Genomic DNA, 26,409 nt, shown 5'->3' with positions numbered 1-26,409 from the left:
ACATATAGAATATATAATGCACATATAGAATATCTACAATGTACATAGTAATCCATAATTACTGATCACTTCACAGCCGCACTCTTCACCACTTGCACTCTTACAGATCACTCTTACAGACCACTCTTACAGACCACTCTTACAGTCTCACTCTTCATACAGTTGTACTCATAATACAGTGGTACTCTCAATATGGTAGTAGTCACTATTAATACAGTAGTATTCACTATTAATACAGTTGTACTCATAATGCAGTGCTCCTCTTAATATAGTAGTACTCACTATTTATACGGTAGTATTCACTATTAATACGGTAGTATTCACTATTAATACAGTAGAGCTCTTAACAGTACTATTAACACAGTAGTACTCTTAATACAGTAGTACTCTTTTTGAGTCTCCTTCTTACAGTCGCACTCTTAACAGTCCACTCTTATTGCTTATTACAGTCTCATTCTTCCCTTATTGCAGTCTCACTCTTCCCTGAGTCTCCCTCTCACTGAGTGTTCTTCCCTCTTATCCCACTTCCCTCTTATTAAGTCGCACTTCCACTCTTAATTACACTCACACTCACACTCTCACACTTAATTACAGTCGCACTCTCAATCTCAATTTACACCTCACCTCTCCCCCAGCGTAACTTCCCTCCCACTGTGCGTACTTCTCAGCCCTAATTTCCCATTTCCCATTTCCCATTCATTTCAACTCTCACTTTCCAACGAGAAATCCCCTGCGAAAAAATGAGCCTTCTTATCAAAGTTATTAGCCGCTGGGTTGGTTGAGACAGTTTCTTTAGCTCGAATCAACACATTGAACCGGTGTTAAAGCGTCGTTTCTCATCAATCGCGTTCGTACCTCTCCACAGTTGCCAGCCTCATCGCCACAATGTCGCTCTCAGATAAAGAACTCTTCGAGTTAAACAAAAAGGCCGTCACCGAAGGCTTCAAGATTAAGCCAAGAATCAACTATAACACCGTGGGTGGTGTCAACGGTCCCTTGGTCATCTTGGACCACGTCAAGTTCCCTAGATACAACGAAATCGTCAATTTGACCCTTCCAGACGGCTCCATCCGTCAAGGTCAGGTTTTGGAAGTCAGAGGCACCAAGGCCATTGTGCAAGTGTTCGAAGGTACCTCGGGTATCGATGTCAAGAAGACCAGAGTAGAATTCACCGGTGAAAACCTTAAGATCGCCGTTTCTGAGGATATGCTTGGTCGTATCTTCGATGGTTCCGGTAGACCTATCGACAAGGGTCCTAAGATCTTTGCTGAAGACTACTTGGACATCAATGGTTCGCCAATCAACCCATACGCTCGTATTTACCCAGAAGAAATGATTTCCACCGGTATCTCAGCCATTGATACCATGAATTCCATCGCTAGAGGTCAAAAGATTCCTATTTTCTCTGCCTCTGGTTTACCACACAACGAAATCGCCGCCCAGATCTGTAGACAGGCTGGTTTGGTCAGACCAACCAAGGACGTCCACGATGGTCACGAGGAGAACTTCTCCATTGTGTTCGCCGCCATGGGTGTTAACTTGGAGACATCTCGTTTCTTCAAGCAGGATTTCGAAGAAAACGGTTCCTTAGAAAGAACATCCTTGTTCTTGAACTTGGCCAACGATCCTACCATTGAGAGAATTATTACTCCACGTTTGGCCTTGACCACCGCTGAATACTTGGCCTACCAAACCGAGAGACACGTCTTGACTATTTTGACTGATATGTCTTCTTACGCTGACGCCTTGAGAGAAGTCTCTGCCGCCAGAGAAGAAGTCCCAGGTAGAAGAGGTTACCCAGGTTATATGTACACAGATTTGTCCACCATTTACGAGAGAGCTGGTAGAGTTGAAGGAAGAAACGGTTCTATTACCCAAGTTCCTATCTTGACCATGCCTAACGATGATATCACCCATCCAATTCCTGATTTGACCGGTTATATTACCGAAGGTCAAATCTCCATTGACAGACAATTGCACAACAGAGGTATTTACCCACCTATCAACGTGTTACCATCGCTTTCGCGTTTGATGAAGTCTGCCATTGGTGAAGGTATGACCAGAAAGGACCATGGTGATGTTTCTAACCAGTTGTACGCTAAGTACGCTATTGGTAGAGATGCCGCCGCCATGAAGGCCGTCGTCGGTGAGGAAGCTCTTTCCACCGAAGACAAGTTGTCTTTGGAATTCTTGGAGAAGTTCGAGAAGAACTTCATTTCCCAAGGTGCCTACGAAAACAGAACTATCTTTGAGTCCTTGGACCAAGCTTGGTCTTTGTTGAGAATCTACCCTAAGGAGTTGTTGAACAGAATCAGTCCTAAAATCTTGAACGAGTTCTACGAGAGAGAAAGAGAACAGGACGACGACGATGAGCCTGACAAGTCTCACGATTTGATCGACGCTTAAATGATCATCTGTTAAAAAGTTGTTTTTTATTCATTTCATCATTAGAACACTCATACGCTGTCGGTGGAGTATACTATTTATAATCTGCTGCATTATGGCAGTACACAATATCAAACATTCTTTCTATTTGTCTCCTTTGCCTCATTTTTATTTCTACGCCTTAGGCTCTTTACAAATAAATTAATAGTCGTTATTCTTCTAAAATAAACGCTATAATCATTAACAGTATTTCCGACTAGTCATTTTCTTTGAATTGGTACGTACCATTTAACTGCTTGTTAAATATTAATGTTTATTATTATTGTTATATACACTTACTTTTAAGGCAAATAGCCATTGTGATAATGCTGCAACTCATAGAGCTAAAGGATTTGAATAGAATAATGTGGAAGAAGTGAATGTATCCATGCACAAAACGGAGAATGATAGAACACTCCCAGTTTTTAAGCACTAGCATTTTGTGCTCTCTTCAAGTTACCGATATGGTTGATAGCAGAACCAGCCTTGAAGAAATCAACTTGATCCTTGGACATCGTATGCTTACACAAAATGTCAAAAGTGGAGCCGTCTTTCTTGGTAACCTTGACAGTTAAGACTCCACCATTGTTTCCGTCCTTGGCAATCATATCTTGAAGATCAACAGTGGTCAAAAGATCTCCAGCAGAAATTCTGTCGTAGTCAGTTTCATCAGCAAAAGTCAATGGCAACATACCTTGCTTCTTCAAGTTAGTCTCGTGGATTCTGGCGAATGACTTGACCAAAATTATAGAGCCACCCAAGAATCTTGGGGATAAGGCAGCATGTTCTCTAGCAGAACCTTCACCATAATTGTGTTCAGCGACAACAATCCATGGTCTACCTTCTTCCTTCCACTTAATCATCAATTCTGGAATACCATATTGGTCTCCGTTCAAGTCGTATGCCTTGTTCACTTCACCTGTTTCTTTATTCACTGCTCCAATTAAGGTGTTGTATGAAATGTTCTCCAAGTGACCCTTATACTTCAACCAAGCACCAGCAGCAGAAATATGATCAGTAGTACACTTACCTTCAACCTTAAGTAAAACGTTAGTGGATAATTCCTCACCAGACCATGGCAAGAATGGCTCCAATAATTGCAATCTGTCAGATTCTGGAGAAACGTTGACAGAAACTTCAGGTTTTGGTTGAGGACTTGGGTCTGGGTAGAATTCTTCACGACCCTTAATGAATCCGCGGCCTGGCAACTCATCACCTTGAGGAGGTTGGAACTTGAAGTCTTCACCATTGTCCAATTTGATAGAATCAGTGATAGGATTGTAGTTGACATCACCAGAGTAAATCATGGCGGTAACCATATCTGGGGAAGTTAAGAAGTTCATGGTATTTCTGTTACCGTCATTTCTGGCTCTGAAGTTTCTGTTGAAAGAGGTGAAGATAGCGTTAGTCTCAGTTGATGTCTTGGAGACGTCAGTTCTGTCCCATTGACCAATACATGGACCACAAGCGTTGGCCAATACAATGGCACCGTTCTTTTCGAAGGACTCAATTAAACCATCTCTCTCAATAGTGGCTCTGATTTGCTCAGAACCTGGAGTAACGAAGAATGGAATCTTTGGCTTTAAGCCAACAGCTTCAGCCTGCTTGATAATAGACACAGCACGAGACATGTCTTGGTACGAGGAGTTGGTACATGAACCAATAAGACCAGCAGAGACAGTTTGGGGCCATCCTTCCTTCTTGGCGGTCTCTCCAAAGAGAGAAATTGGAGTAGACAAATCTGGGGTGAATGGACCGTTAACATGAGGCTCCAATTCAGAGAGGTTCAATTCAATAACCTTGTCGTACTCAGCACCTTCATCTGCTTGTAAGAAGCCGAACTCCTTGTTAACGGCATCAGCTGCTTGTGAGATAGGACCTCTTCCAGTCTCAATCAAGTATCTACGGTGAGCATCTTGGTAAGGGAAAGTGGAAGTAGTAGCACCGATCTCAGCACCCATGTTACAGATGGTGGCCATACCGGTACAAGACAAGGTCTTGACACCTTCACCGAAGTATTCTACGATGTAACCAGTACCTCCTCTGACGGTCAATTCACCGGCTAATTTGGTGATAACGTCCTTTGGAGAACTCCAACCAGACAATTCACCGGTCAATTTGACACCCAAGATTTTAGGAGCTTTTAATTCCCATGGAGTTCCTGTTAAAGCATCCACGGCATCGGCACCACCAACACCAATAGCAATGGCACCTAAACCACCAGCATTTGGAGTGTGAGAGTCAGTACCCAACATCATTAAACCTGGAACCGAGAAGTTTTCAAGAACGATCTGGTGAATAATACCAGAACCTGGACCCCAGAATTGTATTCCGTACTTTTCACCACAACTTTGAAGGAAATCGAACACTTCCTTGTTGGTAGCAATCGACTTGACCAAGTCCTCCTCGGCACCGTCTTTACCCACGATCAAATGATCACAATGAATAGAGGCTGGAACTGCTGTGGAAGGCATACCACAGGTCATGAATTGCAAAAGTGCCATTTGAGCAGAAGCATCTTGCATAGCGACTCTGTCTGGGTTCAACTTCAAGTATTGTTCACCTCTGATGTTAGACACCTTTCCTTGTGACGCAGCTAAACTCTCCTCTGGATCCACCAAATGGGAGTAGAGGATTTTTTCAGCCAAAGTCAAAGGCTGGTTGTTAAGAATTCTGTTAACTGTAGTCAAGTTGTTGATCAACTTGGAGTATGGAGGGGTTCTGGACTTGTATTCTTCAGGCACTTCGAAGGAAAAGCCGTGGCCTGATTGAGTAGCAAGGCCTCTGGAGGAGAGGCTCATGGCTCGTCCGAGTCTTATGGAGTTTCTGGCGGACAACATAATAGTAAGATATCAAGGCAAAAGTAACCTAGATTTCAGCGAGATCGGTGATAAATACGAACGACAATATCAGATAAACTGTAGTGGAGTAAAGGGTATTGAATGGTAGAAATATTCTATAGACGATATTCTAACCCAATTTCTGGTAATAAGTACCAATAGAAGACTACAAAGACTTTCAATAAAAAAAGACTTTCCAAAAGATAGATGATTTTCAATTGCAAAGACTTTCACTAACAAAGACTTTCCAAAAGACAGATGATTTTCGACTTTCACTAACAAAGTCTTTCTTTCACTAACAAACACCTTTTCCTAAAAGAAACCTCCTAACACAGATCAAGCAATAAACATACAAAAGCTCCAGAAATTTTTCACTTCCAAGCCGTACAAACTCCTCCAAAAAACCCACCTACAACTGTATACAGAGTTCCCTTCCTTCATAAAATCCATATCCACCATATCCACCCTCTCTATACATGAATGCTATCTATTGTATGGACCAATGACTAACGAATGAGTGCTGATTATTCACTCCTGCGTGTAGGCATTGATGAGCTTATGACTCAGAAGAGCGCGATTGCCGTGTGTTATCAGCACGTGACGAGAGATGTGAAGTGAGGAGCGACATCCGGGGTGAATAGTATGGTGAGGGTGTATGAATATGTGTGTGTGTGTATGTATATATGTATATGGTTGTTTAATGATAGTTGAGAAATGAAGCGAAATGAAGTAACAGAGAATACAGAGCAAGAGCGATTGTCTAACTAAGAAGAAATTAAACAACGAACAAGTTGCAAATACATTAATTAGAAGAATTACGTATAATGTCGCAGATTTTAGTATGTATATTTATATGCAGGTCGTTTATATCACCAGTTTTAGCCCTGTTTGATTTCAATTAAAATGATCAGAAATCGTTGATGTGAGAACATAAACATAAAGAGACCCATGAAAAGTATGTCATCCACCGACTCTTTGGAAGTTAAATTATCTGCCCGTATGCTAAAAAATACAACTTATAAGAATTGCAGAAATTCACGTGACCTGAATCCAATTTCAAACCGCGGCACGGATTTCTAAGATTATAAAAATGTCGTATTAATACCGGGCCGGACCGGTCAATTGATACAAATCGAGTTTCAGATCTTGTATTATATATAAATATATGTTATCTGTATTCGATTGGTAGTTCTCTGGTCCTACCCAATTCCGGGGGCCCGTTATTTATGACAGTCTGATAATTTCTTTGTAGTGGAATGTGGAATGTGGAGTGTGCGGTGTTAACATGGTTTTTGCACCCAAACCACCAAATAGATAATAGGAATGTTTAAAGCTCTTCAAAATGAATATGAATGTGAGATGGGGAAGTTGCTACTTGAATTCTATTATTTTGAGATGCAGAGAATATATGATCAATGAGGCAAAGTCACTTGACAATGAGCAGTGGTAATTGGTAATTTACGATATGCCATAGTAAACTTTCATGACGTTTATTACTATACTCACCAAATAATTAAAAAAAAAAAAAAAAAAAAAAAAAAAACATATGATATCTTAATATTTACATGTCTCGGACTTTAAAATCTTACAATGAAACCTATTTCCTAAGGTTCCTCTCCATATCATCAGCCCCAAGATTTGCCAAACGGTCAGCATTCTCATTTCCAGGGTGTCCCAGATGTCCCTTCACATGAGTAAACTCAATATCTCCCCACTTACGCTCATTGTAGTTCTTATTCACATAGTTTAAAATTGGAAGCGTGCTCTCAATAATATCTCTGTTGGCGACATCTTCACCATTCAGATTCTTCCAGTTATTCTGTACCCATTTGTCGGACCATTCATTTAAAGACTTGATCGAGTATTGAGAATCCGAGACAATATTATACTTCGTGTCTTGGTTGTTGTCCAAGTCATTTGCAATATCTGTGAGAGCATGCTTAATAGCGTGCAATTCCGCTCTCTGGTTTGTTGGTTTTGTATTCTTGATATTATCCACTGTGTCGAGTGATACAGCAGAATTTCTTGAGTCATTATAACCATAAAACACACCATAACCAGCGGGAGCGCTGTCTGTCTTACCATTACCTCTTGCCGCTCCGTCAACATAGACATTTTTGACTTTCGGCTTTTCGGCGCCCCTTACACCGGCCTTGTACTTGGATGGTGGAGCCTTGTAGCTGCTCACTTCGGAGCTTTGCAATTTTGACTGATAGTTCTTTGGACCAAAAGCATTGGAAGAAGGTTGTCTCACCGAAGCCAGGGCTGAAGAATATTCAGATGGAGAAATATTATACCTAGCATCCGATGACGACCAAATACTATTGCCACTCGAACTAGCACCTTTAGAAGTTGTTGATGGCTTACTAGATTGAGCCGATGATCTCCACAACGACAGACTGGAATTCAGATAACCGGAGTTAGAACTTCTAGTATAACTTGACAGTCCCAGCTGGCTGCTTTTTGCTGGTGTATACAGCGACGTTTTACGAGATGCTGAAGTGTTAGACGAATTTTGCAGCACAAACGCACTAGCTTCTGCCATAGTATTGAATTTCTTATACTTGGCGCCACTGTACTGGTGGACATTCAGTTTACACGAGTCCCAGTCCTTGTAGATACCGGCCTTGTGGCCCTTGGCGACGGCATAGTAGGGCATTCTAGTGATGGATCTAATTTTGAGTGGTTTTGACACGAAGGCGTCAAAGCTAGTTTGAAGCGACTAAAGGATGGTAAACTATCCTGGAGAAAGGGGAACTATTAGTTTAAATTTGTAGACTTGTTGAGGAAATTACTACACCATAGATAATATCAACACGCTAAAGTTCCAATAAACACCTTATCTCAACAACTGTCACAATAACAATGGAAGATAAAACACATTAAATTCATTAATCTTCTTCTTTCCTGAAGTATGAAGAAGAAGAAAGGGATGAAATAATGTCGTGTTTTAGGTGAGAATATTAGACGACATGGAGAGTGAGGAGGAGGAAAAGAGGCGTGAGAATAGCTGCGAAATGCGACATTTGTTTATGTTAGGGGCCTATGAAGGTGTTGTACATGGATGGAGACATGGTGAATAGAGAATGGAATAGACAAATGGTGATTGGAGTATGGTGGGTGAGAAAAGGTGAAATGGTGAATGGAGACTGGTATGGTGAATGTAATAGAAAAATGGAAAATGGAATATATAATGAAGTATGGAGAATGGAGAAAAACAGTGGGAATAAGAGGTGCTATATCATAGTTAAAACTTTCAAGGAATTCAGACAATACTATGATTTCAGTCTTTGGAATGGTTAATTGGTGGGGGACAGATTTTCCTTTTAAGAACTTACTTGGCAGTTAAAAGTTGTTTTTTGCAATTATTTCGTATATTGAGTTAAGTAGTGGTTGGAGTGCAATTGGCGGAGCAGACCTTTATCTGTATCACCACCAAGATTGCAAGCCCCAATAGTTCCAAAAGATAAAATATACAGCAAGATTCCCATTGATTGGACGGGTAAGATCTCCACATGTACAAATCCTTATAATAAAAAACTCTATGATAGCGTAATATGCCCATTCAAAATTGGCTTCTACGACTTTTCATTTGGCAGATCAATCCCTTCATCAAAGTCATTCCTTGATATGAATACATTTCCTATACGATGTCGTCAGAAGAAATATCTAAACAACTGCATAGACTCTCATCTCCAGGCTGAATAGCTCTTTGTATAATATTATGTCACTGTCACACCTGAGATTTCAGGCTCTATAATACAAGTGGTTGTGACGTCTAACTCCATAAGCATCTACTCTTTTTGGAACTTTTTGCATTACAGGAACCTCTTATCGGTTCAAATTACAAAGTACCTTTCCAGGCTCTATTAACCCAACCACAATCCCTCACATTGTCATCCTTAGCATCTATTTTCCAGTTCGTTGCTGAATCTTCGTACTTAGACGAGATCTCTCCAGCAGGCTTGGATATACAGAGATAGCGGCCATCCGGCAAAAAGCAACGTAATTGTGATGAAGGGAAAGGACATGGGCAGAATTTTGGCGCTTCCACGCAAATCCCAGTATCTGGACACAAGTATTTACCACATTTCGTACTCAAAACTAAGTTTTCATATTGTTCAGGGCTCTGAGCTTGGCCTGGTTGTTGCCCAGGGTTACCGAAATTGTTGTGCAAAAAATCAAAGATATTGGCCGAAGCAAAAGATAGACAGAGAAGTACTGCTGTGAAGATGTATAGCATGTCGTCAATAAGATTATAGATGTACAGTAAGATGTCTTTTAACAATAATAACCAAATAAAACCACTAATCATAAATAGATTTAACATTGAAAATAGTACACGTAATTATTCAAGCTGGACGCCGGGTAACGATGTTTGATTATCTGCAGGACAGTATTTACCTTGAAGCGCAAAAAAAGAAAGGGGCGAGCTGGGAATTGAACCCAGGGCCTCTCGCATATTTGTAGTTCATGTTTAGCAGTGCTAAACAATCGCCCAAAGCGAGAATCATACCACTAGACCACACGCCCTTGTAGATGTCGGGAATTTGTATATGCTTTTTGAAATTATGAAATATATAATTGTGCAGGATATTTCGGAAACATCCGTACCGCAAGCAATTTTATTTGAAATCCATACAGCACAAAACACTTTACTGGAAGGAGGAGCAAGCAACACAAATAGAAAGGAACTGGAATAGATAATGTTTGATTAGACAATGCCGGTTGCCATTGTAGTGTTGCTTAATGCATGCTGTAGTAATGCATAGTAAACAGGGTGAAAATATACTAGAAATACTAATCTCTTCACCCAAGTGCGGTGATAACTGGACTCAAAATATACCAAATATACCTCCTTTTTTTTTATTCTCGTACGGCACGATTGATAAGTTGTGGAACATCATCAGCAATATAGCTGAAAGAAATAGTACTTCTGTGCAATCTAAGCCATATCTGCAAAAGGCTAAGCTGGCAGCTGCCTATAATGAAATTAAACTTTTACTGATCTTGAGAAGAAAATTATGAGTCATAAACCTAGTTGTCTCACGGATCCCTGTGTTTTTGTTAGTGTAGGAAAAGGCTATTGTTTGCATACCTAGGACTTCATCTAGGAATTTGTTATTGCAAAATATAATTTTGAAATTTACCATTTAATGGGCTTTGTCTTCCTACGTAAATTACAGATATTTTGTATTCAGTTACTTGGCGATATATATTCTCTAATAAAAATGAAACGGAAAATAGTCGTAGAAGTTTAACTTTTTCTTAACCATTTGAGATCTAACGGAAGCTTTCTATTAGCCCACCAGAAGTCAAACAATTCTATTTACGCTCTTAACAAGAAAATTTCATTAAATAATTATGCAAACTGACTATTTACAATAAAAACAACTCAATTGTTTTGTAGAATTGGAATTTCTAGAATTTTGCAGCATTAGCAAAATCCTCAGCCACGATATTTGACTTCTGACACATCTGCTGGAAGATACTATTCTTGGTATTGAATAAATTCCAAGGTGTGTCAAATTCCCTAATCTCACCCTTATCAAGAACAAGAATTCTATCATAGTTAATGATTGTCTTCAATCTATGAGCAATACACAAAATAGTACAGGCTGAGAACTCTTTAATGATAGAAGTCTGGATTTTTGAATCTGTCTCGTAATCAACAGAGGAGGTAGCCTCATCCAAGATCAAGATCTTAGAATTTCTAACCAATGCCCTGGAAAAGGCAATTAATTGTCTTTCTCCCAATGAAAAGTTAGAACCATCGTCCTCCACACTCTGATCGAGATGGAACTTATGGAGCACATTAGCTTCATCGTCACTATCCTCTTTGCTTTCATTTGCATCTTTTTGAACTTTAACTTGAGCCTTGACGGAGTCTAATCTATCAGCCTCAATCAAGCCCGTTCTTACTAATGCGTCCCACAACTCATCGTCCGAACTTTCGTTAAATGGATCCAAGTTCTTTCTAATAGTACCTCTAAATAAGATAGGATCTTGTGGAATGATGGATAATTTTGATCTCAAGTCGTGTAATCCCATCTCGGTGGTATCGAGGTCATCAATGTAAATTCTACCAGATTCAAGCTCAGATAATCTATACAAAGCCGTCATGATAGAGGATTTACCAGCACCCGTTCTACCACAGATACCAATTTTCTCCGAGCCCTTAATTTCGAAGGACAAGTTCTTTAATACCAAGGGTAAACCTGGTCTATATGCCAAAGAAACATTCTCAAATCTAATTTCACCCTTCTCTGGCCAACTGGGTGGTGGAGTCTTCTCAGTGATGATACTTGGAGCTTCTTGCTGCAAGTCAAAAGCGTAATGAGAAATTCTTTCTACAGAGTTCATCTCATTCTCAACTTGCGTGTAAGTTCTAATAAGCATAGACAACGTACCACCAATTTGGAAAACGTAAGATAACAATAAACCAACTGACGATGCACTGATTTTGAAAACTCTGTTTACACAAAGCAAAGCAATTAACAATGAAAATAAAACAGCAATAATGTTCATTTGAACACCTAACCAACGTTGATTACCGATTGTGAGGTAGTACGATTCATTCATATTATCTATGAAACGATCATTCTTTTCCATGAACCTTTCTTCTGCTCTATAAGCTTGAATGGTGCTGATACCACTCAAAACTTCATTGAAGTTATTGTAGACAAATGATCTTTGGACGGCTTCTAATCTCTTGATTTCTCTTGCTGAAGCCAGGTAGAAGTTGGCGACAGAAACAAACAAGAACCCAAGGAAAGGAATAGCAATTGCAAACCATGGTAAATAAATGATACATAAGATCAACACACCACAAACATTACTGAACATGTATAAGAGGAAGTTGATTTGCTCTCCAATTTCATTATCCAAAACTTCAGTATCCTTAGTAAATCTGTTCAAGATTCTACCCATTGGAGTGGTATCCATAAACGACATTGGAGCCTTCAAGACTCTGTTAACAGCTAGGACATTCAATTTCACTGCCGCTGAATTTGTCAAGTAAACCAATAAAACGAATTCCAAAGACAAGAACACATATGAGAGAATGGTGAACATAACATAAATACCAATGTAGAAATTGTCTGGTCTGTTTGGGAACTTCAAGCCGGTCCAAAAGGACAACCACGTGAATGTGAAGATCTGACAAAACGTTGCCAAACACATAAAGAGTAACATTGGAGGAATAATACCCCACTCAGTAAATCTGCCAGATCCAATCTTAATGTATCTCAAGTAGATACCAAGAGGGATGGCATTAACAGCCCTCTCTTCATCTTCTCCTAAACGTCCATCCTGGTCGTTGTTCACATTATATTCCCTGTGGATACCCTCTTCATCTTCGACTACTGATTTCCTTGTAACTTGACGATGGATCAATTCCTTTTCAAACTGATGGTCATCTTCGAATTCATGTTTGACAATTTCAAGGTCTTCTTCAGGTTCTTTTTCATCTTCGACATTTTCACTTCTGTATGCCATCAAACCTGCAAATCCCGCGTTCCTGGCCCTGAGTTCATCTGCCTTTCCTACATCAATAGAGCCATCACCATTCAAAAAGATCACTCTGTCGGCAGCGTCTATAAGTGACAATTGATGTGTAGCCAAGATTCTTGTCTTGTCTTTAAGCAAGTCTAGAATACAGTGGTTCATGATATGTTTACCAACTCTTGCATCAACAGCAGATAACACGTCATCCATTAAAACGATATCTCTCTCACCATAAACGGCTCTGGCCAAGTTAATTCTAGCTTTTTGACCTCCAGAAAGGGTAATACCTCTTTCACCAATTTCGGTCAAATCTCCAGCAGGCAAGATCTCGATATCACTTTCCAATGAACAAGCATAGATCACCTTGTTGTATTTCTTCTCGTCCCATTCTGAACCAAACACAATATTCTCCTTCACAGTAGTGTTTTGAATCCATGGATAACCACAAAGCAATAAGGAACCATTCACATTAACCTCACCTGAGGTTCTCTTCATAAATCCTGACATAGCACTTAACAAGGAAGTTTTACCAGAACCAATAAGTCCTGTGATGACAACAAATTCCTTCTTCTTAATAGTTAAGCTTATGTTGTTCAAACCTGAGAACGGTGAATCCTCGACAGATTTAATATCAGTTGTGAACTCTTTTTCGCTGAACTTAGGACTATCAACCTTTGTCAATGCTTCCTTTGCTCTTTCTGCCTCTTCCTTGGCCTTGTTTGCCTTCTTGTCTTTCTTCTTGTCTTTCTTCTTGTCCTTAGCCTTCTTAGGATCTTCCTTTTTATCGCCCGTTTCCTCTTCGTCATCATCGAAGGTATCCCATAAGAAGGTGGCATTGTCAATCTCAAGAGCAATGTTTTCCTTTGCCATGAGCGAACGCTTCTCGTTATTAGCTTCAATTTCAGTCTCACTGATATTAACCTCACTGGAAGTCAAAAATGCTGTAAGTCTAGTCATACCAGAGAAAGCCTCAGCACCAGAACTCAAAGCCATTGGCAACATGAAAACTTGGGTTAACAACACATTGAACAATGAAATGGAGGAGAAGATGTTAGCTGGATCTTTTCTGCCCCTGTCAAGGGCGTACAATACTAAGAATGCAATCAATGAAGCAAAACCGGTCAAACTCATGGCAAAAGCAATGACAATATTAACCAAGGTTTGCATGACGTAGATAAGTCTCATCTCTAAAGTTCTAGTCTTGGAAATACTCTTAAAGTAAGCTGGTTCCCACGAATAGTACTTAATCATCTTCAAGTTATTCAAAACTTCTTTCATATAACTCACACGTTCATCTGTGTACTTACTGGCCTTGGTTCTGTAAACGAAAAACTTTGCCGTCAAAACACCAATGAGAATTAAAAAGAGAATAAGCACACCGATACCAACCAAAGCAGATACACCAATGTTGACGATCAAAATAGCAATGGCAATGATAATAGGGAATGGGAAGATGAACAAAAATGGTTGAAGACCAAGACCAATATCGATTCTGGACAAATCAGTCCCCATAATAGAGGTGATTTTACCTACAGAGAATTGGTGCTTCGACTCAGCACTGAGTTTGAACGCTTTCTCCATCATGACTTTGGTTAACACGGCCTTGGCCTGGGCACCTGTCATCATAGACTTGTAGAAGAAATGATTGAAAAGTATAGCAGTGACAAACTCGATGGCACATGCACCAATGGCGTATCCAATACCTCTCCCGAGAGGTTCTAAAAGACCATAAGCTGAAAGCAGAATCTCTGGATGGTCTTGACTGAAAGCCTTAGCTTCAACAAAACGAATCAATTTCTTGGTAAGCAATGGGTTAGCAGCTTGTCCACTATTGGCGATGCCTAGGAAGAGACATGCATAAAAGTATTGCCATTTGAAGGTCTTAAGTAATGAAAATGTTACGGTCCAAGGACTGACTTTAAAGTCTTCCAAGTCCTTTGCAGCTGGAACTGAGCTGTTTTCCAAAGTTTCACCTCTTTCTTTACACTTCTTTTTAAGATGGTTTGTGGTGACACGATCAATATCGTATTCGAAGTTCTTCTTGAATCTTGCTGTCATAGTTTCGACCTTAATGTCATCTGATAGGGTGAAGAGATCTTGGGCTGTGAGAGTACGCTTGTAGCCTGTGACCATCACAGGAATGATCCACCAAAAGAAGATCTTGGAGATGAAGTTCGCTTTCTGCTCGGGGTGTACTAATCTCTCGTCATCCGTTGGCAACGGAGGAACCTTTTTAGAGAATAGCGCCGAGAGAAGGCGTCGCTGCCGTAGTAGTTCGGGCTGTTGTTGCAGTTCAGACATCGTGGTGAGGTGGCTATGTTAATAGAGACCTACGTATGATGAACCGATAGCAAATAATATAACGGTGCAAATATTTCAATAATCTGATGAACCTTTTGTAAATGCGTACGGCTCGGAGAAATCAAAGGAATAATGGCATATAAATAGTAAAAATATCAAATTGTGAAATGCTACAAAAGGTACTGAGATAATCTACATGCAATGCCGCTTATACCCAAACAATAAGCACGGAGAAAAAGATTAAAAATAATAATAATAATGAAAGCATAATAGGAGCGAAAAAAAAAAAATTAATAATAACGAATTGAATCACAATCTTGTTGATCGTATTTGAAAATAAAAGTGACAGAGCGGAAGGAATTGATAAATAGGGACAATAGTGAAAAGATCAAACTGGGTAGGAGAGGATACATGTGGTACGGCTCTGGTGCTGCCATTATTATCAGGTTCCGGATGAAAGTTGAAATAATAATCATAATAATAATAATAGTTTTTTGTAGTGAGAAAAGAAATGAGCTCCTCTTCAACACTAGTAGAATTTCCAAATAGAAGCTTCATCCTCTGTTTAGGCCTGGTGGAGGCTGCATCATGGATTCTGCATGCAAATCATGAAATTGAAACTGAAGCGGCGATAGTTGGGACGTGGACGGGGTGTAAAGCCATGGCTATCAGGCTGGAACCGGGTAGACATTAGCATCTAGGAACAAGTTCTGGTGATAGAAGCCGGAGTTATCGCGAACTATGTAATTGTTGGAGTCATGAGTATCCTTAAAGTCTTGATTGAGCCGCGGATTGCTGCTGGAGTCATTGTCGTCGTATACATTTGCAGGGACCTCTCGCACTTACCGTGTGGCTCTCTTTTTTTAAGGCTTTGGGGCTCGGCCGGAATAAAAGACAGCCGCCGTTTCTCACCCACTGCGACTGTTCCGAATCGTATCACTAACTGTTATTGTGATGGGGTGCCGCGATTGCGCTTAAGTAAGCGTAGTTGCAACCCTCACGCGCGAGTGGCAAAGGGCTTATTGCCCATTTGGGACGGCCGCTTTTCAAATCCGCATTTTGCTGTGGCCCAATAGGTGGACAATTACGAACAATGTGCAACATATACGGGATTAGGAATTTAGCGACGGCGATATGTCAGTTTTGGCTACAAGGAGTGATCAATCTGCTCCCAATGTCCATTGTACAATGCAAACCGTGGCAAGGAGGCGCCAAAGGGGGTTATCCGTGGTAGAAAATGGGGCTCAATGGTGTTATTCTTCTTTGTGTGCCAACCGAGTTTAGCCGTACCAACCCTGTGTCGTCTCTGTAGATCAATTAAGGTTTTTTTTTGCCACCAGTTGTCCTGGAAAAGAGTCATAGATTACTATTTTTAGAGGAACTACGGTGTTAGGCGGATTTATACCCAAAGGGAACATTAGCTATTGGTTATCTGGACTCTTGATTGCCTTCTACAGCAATCTACGTATTTGACAGGAAAAGGATGTTTACCCCTTTACCCCCACATGATAAACGTGTAGGAATTTCAGCAGGTAGATGGGTGCATGCGGATGCAAAGTTATCTCATCAGCTAGTGGCAAGGGAGTAGCAGCACGCTTTCCGATCTATGCAAACTCGGTGTTATTCCTAAATTGCTGTTTGGATTTCCGTTTCACTGTCAACATCGACGTCAAGTCAATTCCAATTGTTTCCTATAATAGATGTCTCAGGCGTAGGGCTTAGCCACTGCAAATAGATACGTGTGCAATAGAGTAAGAAAGAAAACTCTCCGATTCAGCGAGGAGCCCACCAAATCCCAAGGCTCAATTGTATCTGCTAATGTCATTTTCAATGTATATGTAGAGAAACTCGAAACGCATTTCCGTGGAAATGACAAGTTCATAATGTACAATACTACCAAGTAAGTCTAAACAAGTGAAAACAAGGCTAAGCTATACGTTTGCCACCAGTTATTTTCTACATGATTTTGCATCTATTTATGCACTATTCCTAAGCTTAAAAAATGTATTAATTATTAGTCCGGACATGGCTGCAATCCAAGGTCCGTATGTTAGATGTATGTATGTATATAAATAGTATGACAGTTGGGATCGAATGGAGGAGCTTGTAATTAAACCATCGATATATGCCCACAAAATTTGGGTAAAAATAATTCCCATTAGTTTCGATTTCAATTGCAAATATGAACTTTTTGTGCTTCAATTGTTGGAGCCTTTTTATGTTTATTAGCACTTGACTCTTGTTTAGGAAAATGAATCTCTATAGCCCTGTAACGACGTGAGGGCATCATCCACTTCCATTTGGACCTCTTGAAGAGCCCTCAGCTCTGAGCGGATACCACAATACCAAATTAATCCATTGACGACACCAGTGATACCGACTAAAGAATTGGTGACCATGATGACAACGGAGAGCCAAGCTTGCTGCTCCGAGACAAAAGTAATAGCAAAGTGCAAGGCAATAACCACAATAATGGAGAGGAAGAAATGGTATTTTCTCCATGTTGCTTGGAATTTGACGTTATCTTTACGATATTCTGCTATCTCTCTCAGAAGTTCTCTGTAGACTTCTATCTTCTCAGAAGTACTAACGCTTTCAGCTGGTTCCGCTTGTTGATCTTTTGATCTTACAACCAATTCAGTGCTGTAAGCAAAATGGTCAGAATAGGAGCAATTGAATGGAGGAGATAATTTCTCCGTGAATTTGACCAGTGCATTGATTGGTTTGATGTTGCTGGAGTCGATCAATGCATAGTCCAATCTACAAGCCTCCCAAATCTCTCTATGGGCCCTCCAGGTATTGAGCTGTGAATCACAAGTAATTCCAGCCTTTGTTATTTGCTCTATTGGCTGCATTTTGGCGATTTCTTCAGTAGAGAGAATGGTATTGTCATGGCATCCATCCCAGGAATCACTTAATCCGCCCTCCACTGTGAACAATTTGTAAGGCAATGAACCTGGTTTCGAGTTTAAATCTCCAACCTGAATTACAGCATATCCGGACTTTTTCAACATCTTAACAATCTTAGCGAAGTCCCATGCTTGGCAAGCTCTGTGAGTCGAATAGCTATTCTCTCCTGACTGAGCATATGGTGCATGCATATGTGAGTTTAAAATGGCAATTGGTATAGCATTTGGGTGGTGTGGTTTCAAGAGTGTTATGGCTATACTCTTTCCAACAAGCCAATCGCCTCTGAAAAATGCCGATGGTCTTCCATTAATTGGAAATCGGTACAAGAAAGATTCATCAATAGCAATCTTTGAAAGAATCGCCAAGCCAGGTCCGGCGACTATTCCCGACTTGAACACTCTGCGGTATGGATACAAATCCTTACAAGTTTCATTGATGTAGTTCCAGTCGCCTTCGCACCAGACTTCCTGGAGGGCGACTATGTCGTATTCATCATCCGGAGAATTTGGAAAAGCGAGCTTGTCAGCAATGGCAACAAGTCTTTGTCTTCTGTATTTCGACACCCACTTCAATCCCCAAGTGTTGAGGGTCAAGAGTTTTACTGTATTTTCGCTTGAAGGCAATTTTCCATTTTGAGCTTTTGCGCTAGCATCAATTGGTTCCATTACACATGTAAAGTAGTTATAGGTCTGATAATCCGCGTGACTTTGAATATCAATATGCTATGTTATTATGAATATGCTATGATATTTTATAGATCTAACTTACAAGATATCAGAACAAATGACGTAGGTTTTTCTTCCCTTCGAGCTAAGTACTGACTACAAGTTCTATAAATTAAATAACTTACCTGTTTCTTTTCAAGATACTGCTATGAAAAGACTTCAATATGTACATTCTTTTGTATGTGAAAGGATTATTTCTATTATTATTGATTTACGTCATTTAACGGTTTTACTGTTTTCGGGTCGGATTTTGAGGTTTGCTAAGCGCAGGAGATCTGTGTCGCAAAAAATGAATACTGTTTAAATGTCGTTAAGGCGACTTTGTATGACAGTATGAGTTTATGACTATATGACTATATATGAGTTTATGAGTTTATGGGTTTATGGGTGTATGGGTGTATGGGTGTATGGGTGTATGGGTGTATGGGTTTGTGGGTTTATGGGTTTATTAGCTTAAGACTATATGAGTTTGAGGCTTTAAGACTTTAAGAGTTTTAGATTTTATAACTTTTAGATTTTATGACTTCAAGACTTAGCATGAGTTTATGACTTTATGACTTAGCATGAGTTTATTAGTTTAAGACTTTGTGTCTTCATGCCTTTGTACCCTTTATGACTGCATGCCTTTATTCCCTTAGCCTTTGTATAACTTTAGTAGGTTGTATGACTTTATATGGTTGCGACATAGAATCACATGTATAATGATAGTGTTGCTTAGAACACATATATCTCTCTCCACGGCTAAGGACTCCATGGGCAATAACATGCTTTCGGTATCGTCCCCGAAAATACAGCTGTTTTTGTAAGAACAAATGGCTCTAATTAGATAACAACTATTACTTGAAGCATATTACAATTTATTTCACTATTTTATCTTTCGTTTCATTCATATATTAAATTAGTAATGGACATTAATATCTCTACGTAGTTTGTCACTACTGGTTCAACTCGGCCATCTCTTCATCTGCATGGATCTCCTCCTCAACATCAGACCAAATAAACTTGACACGGAAGTATTTTGCAACAAACGCAAGAATCAATAAAATTGGAACTTCCAAAAGCGGGCCAAAAGTGGCTGCAATTGCTTCTTTGCTACCAGATCCGTACAATGAGATTGCAACTGCCAAACTCAACTCGAAGTTGTTGGAAGCAGCGGTGAATGTCTGTGTTATAGTTTCTGCGTAATTGGCAGAACAACCAGAAACCCATTTAGTAGGATGTTTGGATATCTTTTCTTCACAACCACACAACAACTTCGAATTCTCGTCAGCAGACTCTTCGGTGCTAGATACCACATTAACTTCACCTCTCTTAGCTGATTTCTTAAAAGCAACCAACTTATTAGAAGAGGAAAGCCATCTCAAGAAGAAGAAGGTGCCAAACCACATAATCATGAAGTAAGCGACCAATGGTACGAAACAACGCAAGGCAGACCCTATTTCTTTAATGAAATCATTACCCTTCTCAATAAAAATCACAATGATTGTATATAAGAGTCCGATCAAAGCCCAAGGACCAATCAAAGGGATCATCTTCTTTTCGTAAGTGGCCAAACCAACTGTATAAATGGAAGCAAATCTAATCAAGACTCCAAATCCCAAGGGGATACCCAAGAAGAAAGCAACACTCTTGGAGACCAAAGAATAGGAAATGCCTGCGTTGGTTACACTGGCATTGTAATCCCCTGTGATAACGTAACAGAAGAAGATCTGGTAGGGAGCATACAAAATGACTTGCAATAAACTATTGATCAAGACAATAACGGCACACAAGGTGTTATCGCCTCTTGCGATTTCATTCCAAAGCAAAACCATAGCAATACAACGAGCCAATCCGATCATGATAATACCCCTTCTGTATTCGTCTTCATCGAAAAGTGTCAACCAAGCGAGTCCAAACATTAAGAAAGGACCAACGATCCAGTTGATTGCCAAAGAAATCAAAATAGGCTTTAAGTATTTAGTCCTGGAGAAGAACTTGAAAAAGTGTTCCCATTCGACCTTGCACAAAGGCGGTATCATCATGACGATTAAACCTACAGCTAGCGGGATAGAAACTCCTACAATCAGAGCTCCATCAAACGCTTGTCTACTTTTGGGTACATATACAGATAAAAGAATACCCAAGATCATCGCCAAGATGATCCAAACTGGCAAGAGCTTGTCTACCAATGAAAGGTCATTGAAGACGCTGCCCATATCTTTTTTAAACTGCTTTGAAACCATGTTTGCTGATAAGAGTCTTATCATTCCTTTGAAATTTCATAAGAATTTTGTAGTCTCACTTCACCATACAAAGGAAATGCAACATGATGAGATAAAGAAGATGATGGGTGAAAAAAACAATTAGAGCACTTGGATGCCTGACATATATGTTTGTAAGCATTTCCCAATTTAGGGTCCCTGGAGTCACTGTAGAAGTATGGGAGGCCGGGAGTTTTCTTATCCACTTACGAAGTATGAAGGTTTAAGTACAAACAAAACAATGACTGGAAAAGATTGCTTTTTTCTTTGGAACTACGGTTAATTCTACTTTCTAGTATAGCCTCACAGAGAATGGGGGTCCTTTGGTGGTCATCTCGTACCGTCTATTCAAACGCTTATGGCAGCGAAAAATTTTCGCCTCCAATCTGAGAGAAAAGAAGCCATGGAGAGTAATAGGAGGAGGAAAACACCATGAAGCGAGGAATACTAAGAGGAAGAAGACCATGAAAAAGACCAAGAGCAATACCATGAAGAAGACTTCGACACACCTATAAAGTTCTCCCTTAACTCGAAGGTGATCAGAGAAATCATCTTCACTTCTCCAAAAACCATCCTTCCCTATTTACGAAGGGAAACTTAATCTTTTTTCTATGCGAATATAAACGGATGCACGATGGAAGATACATGTACATATGAGTAAAATTTTTATGCTTGATGCATCAAACATCAAAACCTTATGTATATTATATACAGGAATACACGTTTGTGCGTTGTATACATTTTTTAATGTCTACAAACATTGAACCTACAAAATGGAATGGATTGGAGTAGTGACAAGAGTGATGGCTATCTAAATAAGAGGATTACAGAGGTTATCAATCGTAGTTGGCTTATAAAAGAAATGCAAATATGAGTACTGAATCGGCCATAGACCAATTTGACGCGTTACAGCGTCAGATGAGCGAGTTTTCCGCTAACGTTGACCGGACTCTAGCTGACAAGCGAGTCCAGCTAATCAGCAATAGAAAGGACCATGCCGTGAAACTCGAAGAGTTAAAGACCCAAAATACTAGTTTACAGTCACAGATTCGAGAATTAGAGGAAAAAGAGAGCAAAACAAAAGAGAATTTGAAGCTGGCGTTCGAATCATTGCAATCTCGCCGAGTTAAGGTGGATGAGCTAGTTAGTAAACAAGAACAATTGAAGCAAGAGAAGGCATTACTTGAACAACAAATCGGTGAAATCAGCAAAAACATTGAGTCTTCTCTGAACCAATTGACAAAATCACAAAATAACCTTGAAAACCAGATGAAGAAGAACTACCCCGAACTTTTCAAGTACGAAATGTATTTGGGGCTAAGGATTGAAGTTATCCAAGTGGATTTAATGAAGTTTGTCTTCACAAACATAGATCCAGAAAACTACGATAGGCCCTTCTGGGTGGAATTGAGCGTGAGTGAAGACGCATACAGAGTAGGACGGTCTTTCCCAGAAATTGAGCCAGGCATTATCAAGCTTTTGGAAAATGAGTTTAATGAACATAGAGAACTTGTGAAGTTCTTGAGAACCGCACGTAATTTGCTCCGAGAGTGTAGCGAGCGGGAGAAGAACGGCACATCAGCCCCAGGTTCCTGAGGCAGGAGACGAGAGTATTGTTAGTAGTTCAATTCTAGATCTTTCGTGTGTATTAATATTATTAGTAATGATTCATTTCGCATTTACAAATGGTCTTCACGTAGATAAGGCTCACTAGAGCAGGCATTCTTTCTTGTCGCATAATACCAACAATGATTAAAATACTAATACACCACATTATTGCACCCAGTTTACATTGCTGAGCTTTCCAAAAGGGGAGTAATCACCAACACCAGCCACTGTAATCCACAACGCCTTGAGTCATCACCTCCATATCACATATCAATCCCAACTTCCATGTCGTTTTTCAAATCAATCATATCTTCCATAATAATCTCAAATGCCGAGACTTATTTTATATGTGGACACCTGCATGGAGAAATTACGCAAGAACTCCAGGAATGTTCTCATGGTAATAAACTTCATCAATCTCCACAGCTGAAAAGTGGAGTATAAAGAGGACTTGATGTGCCAGGAATTTGTGAAAAATTGATAATTCGGAACACTACAAAACACTCGAGAAAAATTTCTTTCTGTAAAACAAACAATGTCCTCTTCTACCTCTGCTGATTCAGTTGCTGCTGCTATTCAAGCCTGGTTGGAACAATACCCAGACGCTCGGTCTAAGGCTAGCTACACCTCTCCTTCCGAAGTTTTGGATTTGCTCGAGAAATCGCCAGAAACCACTACCGTTCTTGATTTGAGAAACGACAGAACCCCTTCTTACCTCCAGCACTCGATTCATATCCCTGCAACCGGAATTGCTGGATATGACGCTCTTGGTTCCACTGTCATCGACCAAATCAAGAAGGAAAACCCTGACCTCAAAAACATTGTAGTTCACTGTAATAGCTCTAAAAAGAGAGCAGCTAAGGTTGCTGGATGGATCCAAGATTACATCGAAGAAAATGATGTTAAGGACTATAATGTCACAATCTTGGAAGGTGGTATTGCTGGCTGGGTTCAATTGGACGAGCCATACCAGAAACTTTTGATCAAGAGTGACGAGAAGAACTAAGAGATCTGCCTGATAGTCATTGCTTGCCCTAGCAGAGTAGTAGTTAGAGATAGATATTATAATGGGGACTAGAAGCCTACAGCTGAAATATAAGTATCATTTTTTATTATTCACTATATATCTAAACTAAATCATTGCTATCTACTTTGTCAACGACTTGAATCTGAGGATGACAAAGAATCCCTCAAACAAATGCATCAAGATCCACTGGATTCTTTGTGGGAATGGCACTCTGTACTTTCTGGTTTGAGGAAGGGTAAAGAATGTAACTTCAGTGAGATGAACTAGTCCAAGCACTATAGCAATCTTGGCTGCGTTGCTTTCAAAGAGTCCGTAGAGGTTAGTTGCAAACGCTGGTAAGTAAGGAATTATCTTTTGGAAGATTGCATCTTTGCCAAACAAGTTTCTCAAGATGTATGGGTCATAAGCATTGAGGAACAAGACAATGAATGCGAGATACATCGGAGAAGAAATGGCACTTGGGTATAAAACCTTCTTGATTTGCTTGTGGGAGAATCCCTGTTTGTCAGCAGCGTATTTGGCCATGGCCACTAATTTGTCCTTAAGATCTGACAATTGGGTAACTTTGACATTCTCGTGTTCTGAAGCGTCGGCCCAGTCAATTGAAAAGCTGTGAGTTTTAGAGTCTTGGGTGCTCTTGTAGTCAATTACCAAAGTCTTTTCGTCAACTTTGCTGATGGCAACTGAGGGCTGAACGATTGTGGAGAGCTCCACATTTCCATAAACTACAAGGTAATCGATAAGGGCCAATTGATGGTCCTTGTTCATATGACCAATGATTCTTTCTGACATTTTCCAAGTACTTATCGGCGCCGGATTGAGGTGGTTTAACTACCTACAACTATTCAATGCCGTTGGTTAACAAGAAGCAGAACAGTAGTTATTCTCAATTGACTCCAGAAAAACCAAATCTAAAACATGGAGTAATGTCCATGTGAAAAGTTCGTTTATGCGATCGCGGAAATAAGCAGTAGAGGAGAAAATTGCAATCGCTCAGAGGTTATAGGGCCATTTTTAATTTGTTACCAGAAGAGATTTTTTTGCAGTTGATTTTTTCAGTTTTGCAGTAATAAACCGTCGGCTTGAGAACCAGAGAAGAAATCTGTTGCATTACCCAACTTGCCAACTCAAACACAAGTTACCAAACAGTTACCAATGTTTACATTTGCGTAGTCATGGATCTCTAATAGGAATGGATGTTACAGCTTGCATCGCACCACAGGTGACACATCTCGTTACTAAATTATATAGAAGTTCTTGTCAGAGTGTACTCTATACAAGCTGTAGAATTATATGACCCTGACTACGGCTTACGATCAACTTACTACCACTTACGATGCTCCAGCCGCCTCTGGCAGGTCTGCCCATCCTCTTCCAAGTCATTCCCACAGCGACGGAAAAAATCGTTAACCAGGTCACTGCTTAGGGAACAATAGGAACAATTCCATGCGAGCACTATTTAGTAAAGGAAAAATCATACGGTTTTCCCCTGCACATACTAATTTATGTATTATTTATGTAATTTCTCAGTTCATCACCTCTTGAGTAAAAATGGACAAGGCCATTTCTTTTTTTAATAACGCAGATAAAGTCACGTGTGGTACATTTGCAGCATTACCGCAGCACATTTTGCAAAGAAGGTTATCACTTCTTCATTTGGCTATCAGGATTTTTCGATGAGTGATGTGTGGAATGATCTTTTTCAGTAGGTACTCAGGATACGTGCCAGTACGGCAGGAAGAGCTTAATTGTTTTTTCAGGTAGTCCGAAGTCCGTATAAATAGGTTCCGATATTCGTCGAGCATTTTGATATCATCGGCCTCCTGATATTGCAAATATCATTAATTTACTCGTCAAGTTAAGACTATAATATTCACTACACTACAGACCTCCATGGAAATGTTCTACCCACATCAATATGCCAATGATGCCAACAGGAGCTTTGACTCTACCAACAGCAGCTTCAGTCATGAATGCACTCATCGCAAGAAGCAGATCGACCATAGCACCGAGTTCGTGCATAAGAAGAAATGTGAGTTTGAATTAACCACCAAAATCGTCGACGAAATGACTTACTTACGTTGGTATGCCAATGTAAAGAACAACGTCAAGAACTCTCCTGATTTTGGTAAATATATGGTTCTTGATTTACTTCCAGTGGACTATGACAGCCGTCTGCACTACACAGAGAAAGTGAAAGCCGCTGAAGGCCATTGTCTTGATAATCCTCATGTAAACCAGTATTTAAACGAACAATTAATTCAAACACTCCCAGCGGAGCTTTACTACCTAATCTCCTATAACTATACATTCAATTGCAATTTCGAGGCAATCAAGTCATATTTTGCCGAAAGAATCAATGCGTTCTACTTGTTGAGCGTGGAAAACCATTTAACATTCGACACTTCACACGTTTTGCAGTTCCTCATTGACTTGGACAATGTATGCAAAGTCTACAAATTCATATTCAGGGAGAATCCTGCTCATCAATTAAAATTACAATGGATCATGAATGCCGTAAATAAGGATCCAATCAATAATGCAGAAGTACTACTGATGCTCCAGCAGAATTGGGAGAAGATAAATTTGGACCATATGTTCATAAGGAGAATGTTGACTAACTACTCCAACTCCAAATTGAAAATAAAGCACTAGATTCATTGACATTTCATAAATTTTGCATACATTTTATACTTGTTAGCGATGCTGGCAGGAGATCCCAAATTGTATTATATTATCTTAATAAAGAAATCAATTCAGTTATTCACTAGACAGCAAGGAGTTGTAGATTCTGATTTCTGTCCAATTGAATAGTACTTGCACTA

The 26,409-nt window shown here is 39.9% G+C and overlaps 11 protein-coding genes and 1 non-coding gene across 12 annotated transcripts; 4 read left to right on the top strand and 8 right to left on the bottom strand. All coding sequences in view use genetic code 12, as the record gives it.

Moving 5' to 3' along the window:
- The first annotated feature begins 742 nt into the window (after positions 1–742).
- VMA2 (H(+)-transporting V1 sector ATPase subunit B) lies at positions 743–2,674 on the top strand. Its single transcript, XM_064920187.1, has one exon. The coding sequence runs from the start codon at positions 886–888 to the stop codon at positions 2,404–2,406; it is 1,521 nt and encodes a 506-aa protein (XP_064774547.1). The 5' UTR covers positions 743–885; the 3' UTR covers positions 2,407–2,674.
- Position 2,675: 1 nt separating this feature from the next.
- Positions 2,676–5,528, bottom strand: ACO2 (aconitate hydratase). The gene has a single exon (XM_064920188.1). The coding sequence runs from the start codon at positions 5,262–5,264 to the stop codon at positions 2,850–2,852; it is 2,415 nt and encodes an 804-aa protein (XP_064774546.1). The 5' UTR covers positions 5,265–5,528; the 3' UTR covers positions 2,676–2,849.
- Positions 5,529–6,861: 1,333 nt separating this feature from the next.
- RJT20DRAFT_96395 (RNA-DNA hybrid ribonuclease) lies at positions 6,862–7,809 on the bottom strand (the record flags this gene model as incomplete). Its single annotated transcript, XM_064921631.1, has 1 exon — positions 6,862–7,809. One exon carries the CDS (start codon positions 7,807–7,809, stop codon positions 6,862–6,864), a length of 948 nt encoding a protein of 315 aa, XP_064774545.1.
- Positions 7,810–9,108: 1,299 nt separating this feature from the next.
- RJT20DRAFT_5852 (uncharacterized protein) lies at positions 9,109–9,507 on the bottom strand (the record flags this gene model as incomplete). The annotated part of the gene is made up of 1 exon (XM_064920840.1): positions 9,109–9,507. The coding sequence occupies one exon, from the start codon at positions 9,505–9,507 to the stop codon at positions 9,109–9,111; it is 399 nt and encodes a 132-aa protein (XP_064774544.1).
- Positions 9,508–9,689: 182 nt separating this feature from the next.
- On the bottom strand, positions 9,690–9,797 carry RJT20DRAFT_t81. Its single transcript has one exon. It is a non-coding gene; the product is annotated as a tRNA-Pro (tRNA).
- A 658-nt stretch (positions 9,798–10,455) lies between these two features.
- RJT20DRAFT_118770 (oligomycin resistance ATP-dependent permease) lies at positions 10,456–15,270 on the bottom strand. Its single transcript, XM_064915876.1, has 2 exons — positions 14,553–15,270; positions 10,456–14,516 (listed from the first exon to the last, which is right to left on the bottom strand). Exons 1-2 carry the CDS (start codon positions 15,069–15,071, stop codon positions 10,686–10,688), a joined length of 4,350 nt encoding a protein of 1,449 aa, XP_064774543.1. The 5' UTR covers positions 15,072–15,270; the 3' UTR covers positions 10,456–10,685.
- Positions 15,271–17,070: 1,800 nt separating this feature from the next.
- Positions 17,071–18,750, bottom strand: ISC1 (inositol phosphosphingolipid phospholipase). Its single transcript, XM_064920185.1, has one exon. The coding sequence runs from the start codon at positions 18,644–18,646 to the stop codon at positions 17,315–17,317; it is 1,332 nt and encodes a 443-aa protein (XP_064774542.1). The 5' UTR covers positions 18,647–18,750; the 3' UTR covers positions 17,071–17,314.
- An 891-nt stretch (positions 18,751–19,641) lies between these two features.
- ARR3 (Arr3p) lies at positions 19,642–20,931 on the bottom strand (the record flags this gene model as incomplete). The annotated part of the gene is made up of 1 exon (XM_064918802.1): positions 19,642–20,931. The coding sequence occupies one exon, from the start codon at positions 20,929–20,931 to the stop codon at positions 19,642–19,644; it is 1,290 nt and encodes a 429-aa protein (XP_064774541.1).
- An 811-nt stretch (positions 20,932–21,742) lies between these two features.
- Positions 21,743–22,618, top strand: RJT20DRAFT_128367 (uncharacterized protein). Its single transcript, XM_064917265.1, has one exon. The coding sequence runs from the start codon at positions 21,820–21,822 to the stop codon at positions 22,543–22,545; it is 726 nt and encodes a 241-aa protein (XP_064774540.1). The 5' UTR covers positions 21,743–21,819; the 3' UTR covers positions 22,546–22,618.
- Positions 22,619–23,672, top strand: RJT20DRAFT_128366 (uncharacterized protein). Its single transcript, XM_064917264.1, has one exon. The coding sequence runs from the start codon at positions 23,093–23,095 to the stop codon at positions 23,561–23,563; it is 471 nt and encodes a 156-aa protein (XP_064774539.1). The 5' UTR covers positions 22,619–23,092; the 3' UTR covers positions 23,564–23,672.
- A 32-nt stretch (positions 23,673–23,704) lies between these two features.
- RJT20DRAFT_135212 (uncharacterized protein) lies at positions 23,705–24,376 on the bottom strand (the record flags this gene model as incomplete). Its single annotated transcript, XM_064918384.1, has 1 exon — positions 23,705–24,376. The coding sequence occupies one exon, from the start codon at positions 24,374–24,376 to the stop codon at positions 23,705–23,707; it is 672 nt and encodes a 223-aa protein (XP_064774538.1).
- A 1,101-nt stretch (positions 24,377–25,477) lies between these two features.
- On the top strand, positions 25,478–26,239 carry RJT20DRAFT_5845 (uncharacterized protein; the record flags this gene model as incomplete). Its single annotated transcript, XM_064920829.1, has 1 exon — positions 25,478–26,239. The coding sequence occupies one exon, from the start codon at positions 25,478–25,480 to the stop codon at positions 26,237–26,239; it is 762 nt and encodes a 253-aa protein (XP_064774537.1).
- Between the last annotated feature and the right edge of the window lie 170 nt (positions 26,240–26,409).

This window comes from Scheffersomyces xylosifermentans, assembly GCF_036884685.1.
Source record: "Scheffersomyces xylosifermentans strain CBS 12540 chromosome Unknown RJT20scaffold_4, whole genome shotgun sequence".
Classification (NCBI taxonomy): domain Eukaryota; kingdom Fungi; phylum Ascomycota; class Pichiomycetes; order Serinales; family Debaryomycetaceae; genus Scheffersomyces; species Scheffersomyces xylosifermentans.
Note: the sequence above shows the minus strand (reverse complement) of the source record. Positions and strands in the feature narration are given on the sequence as shown.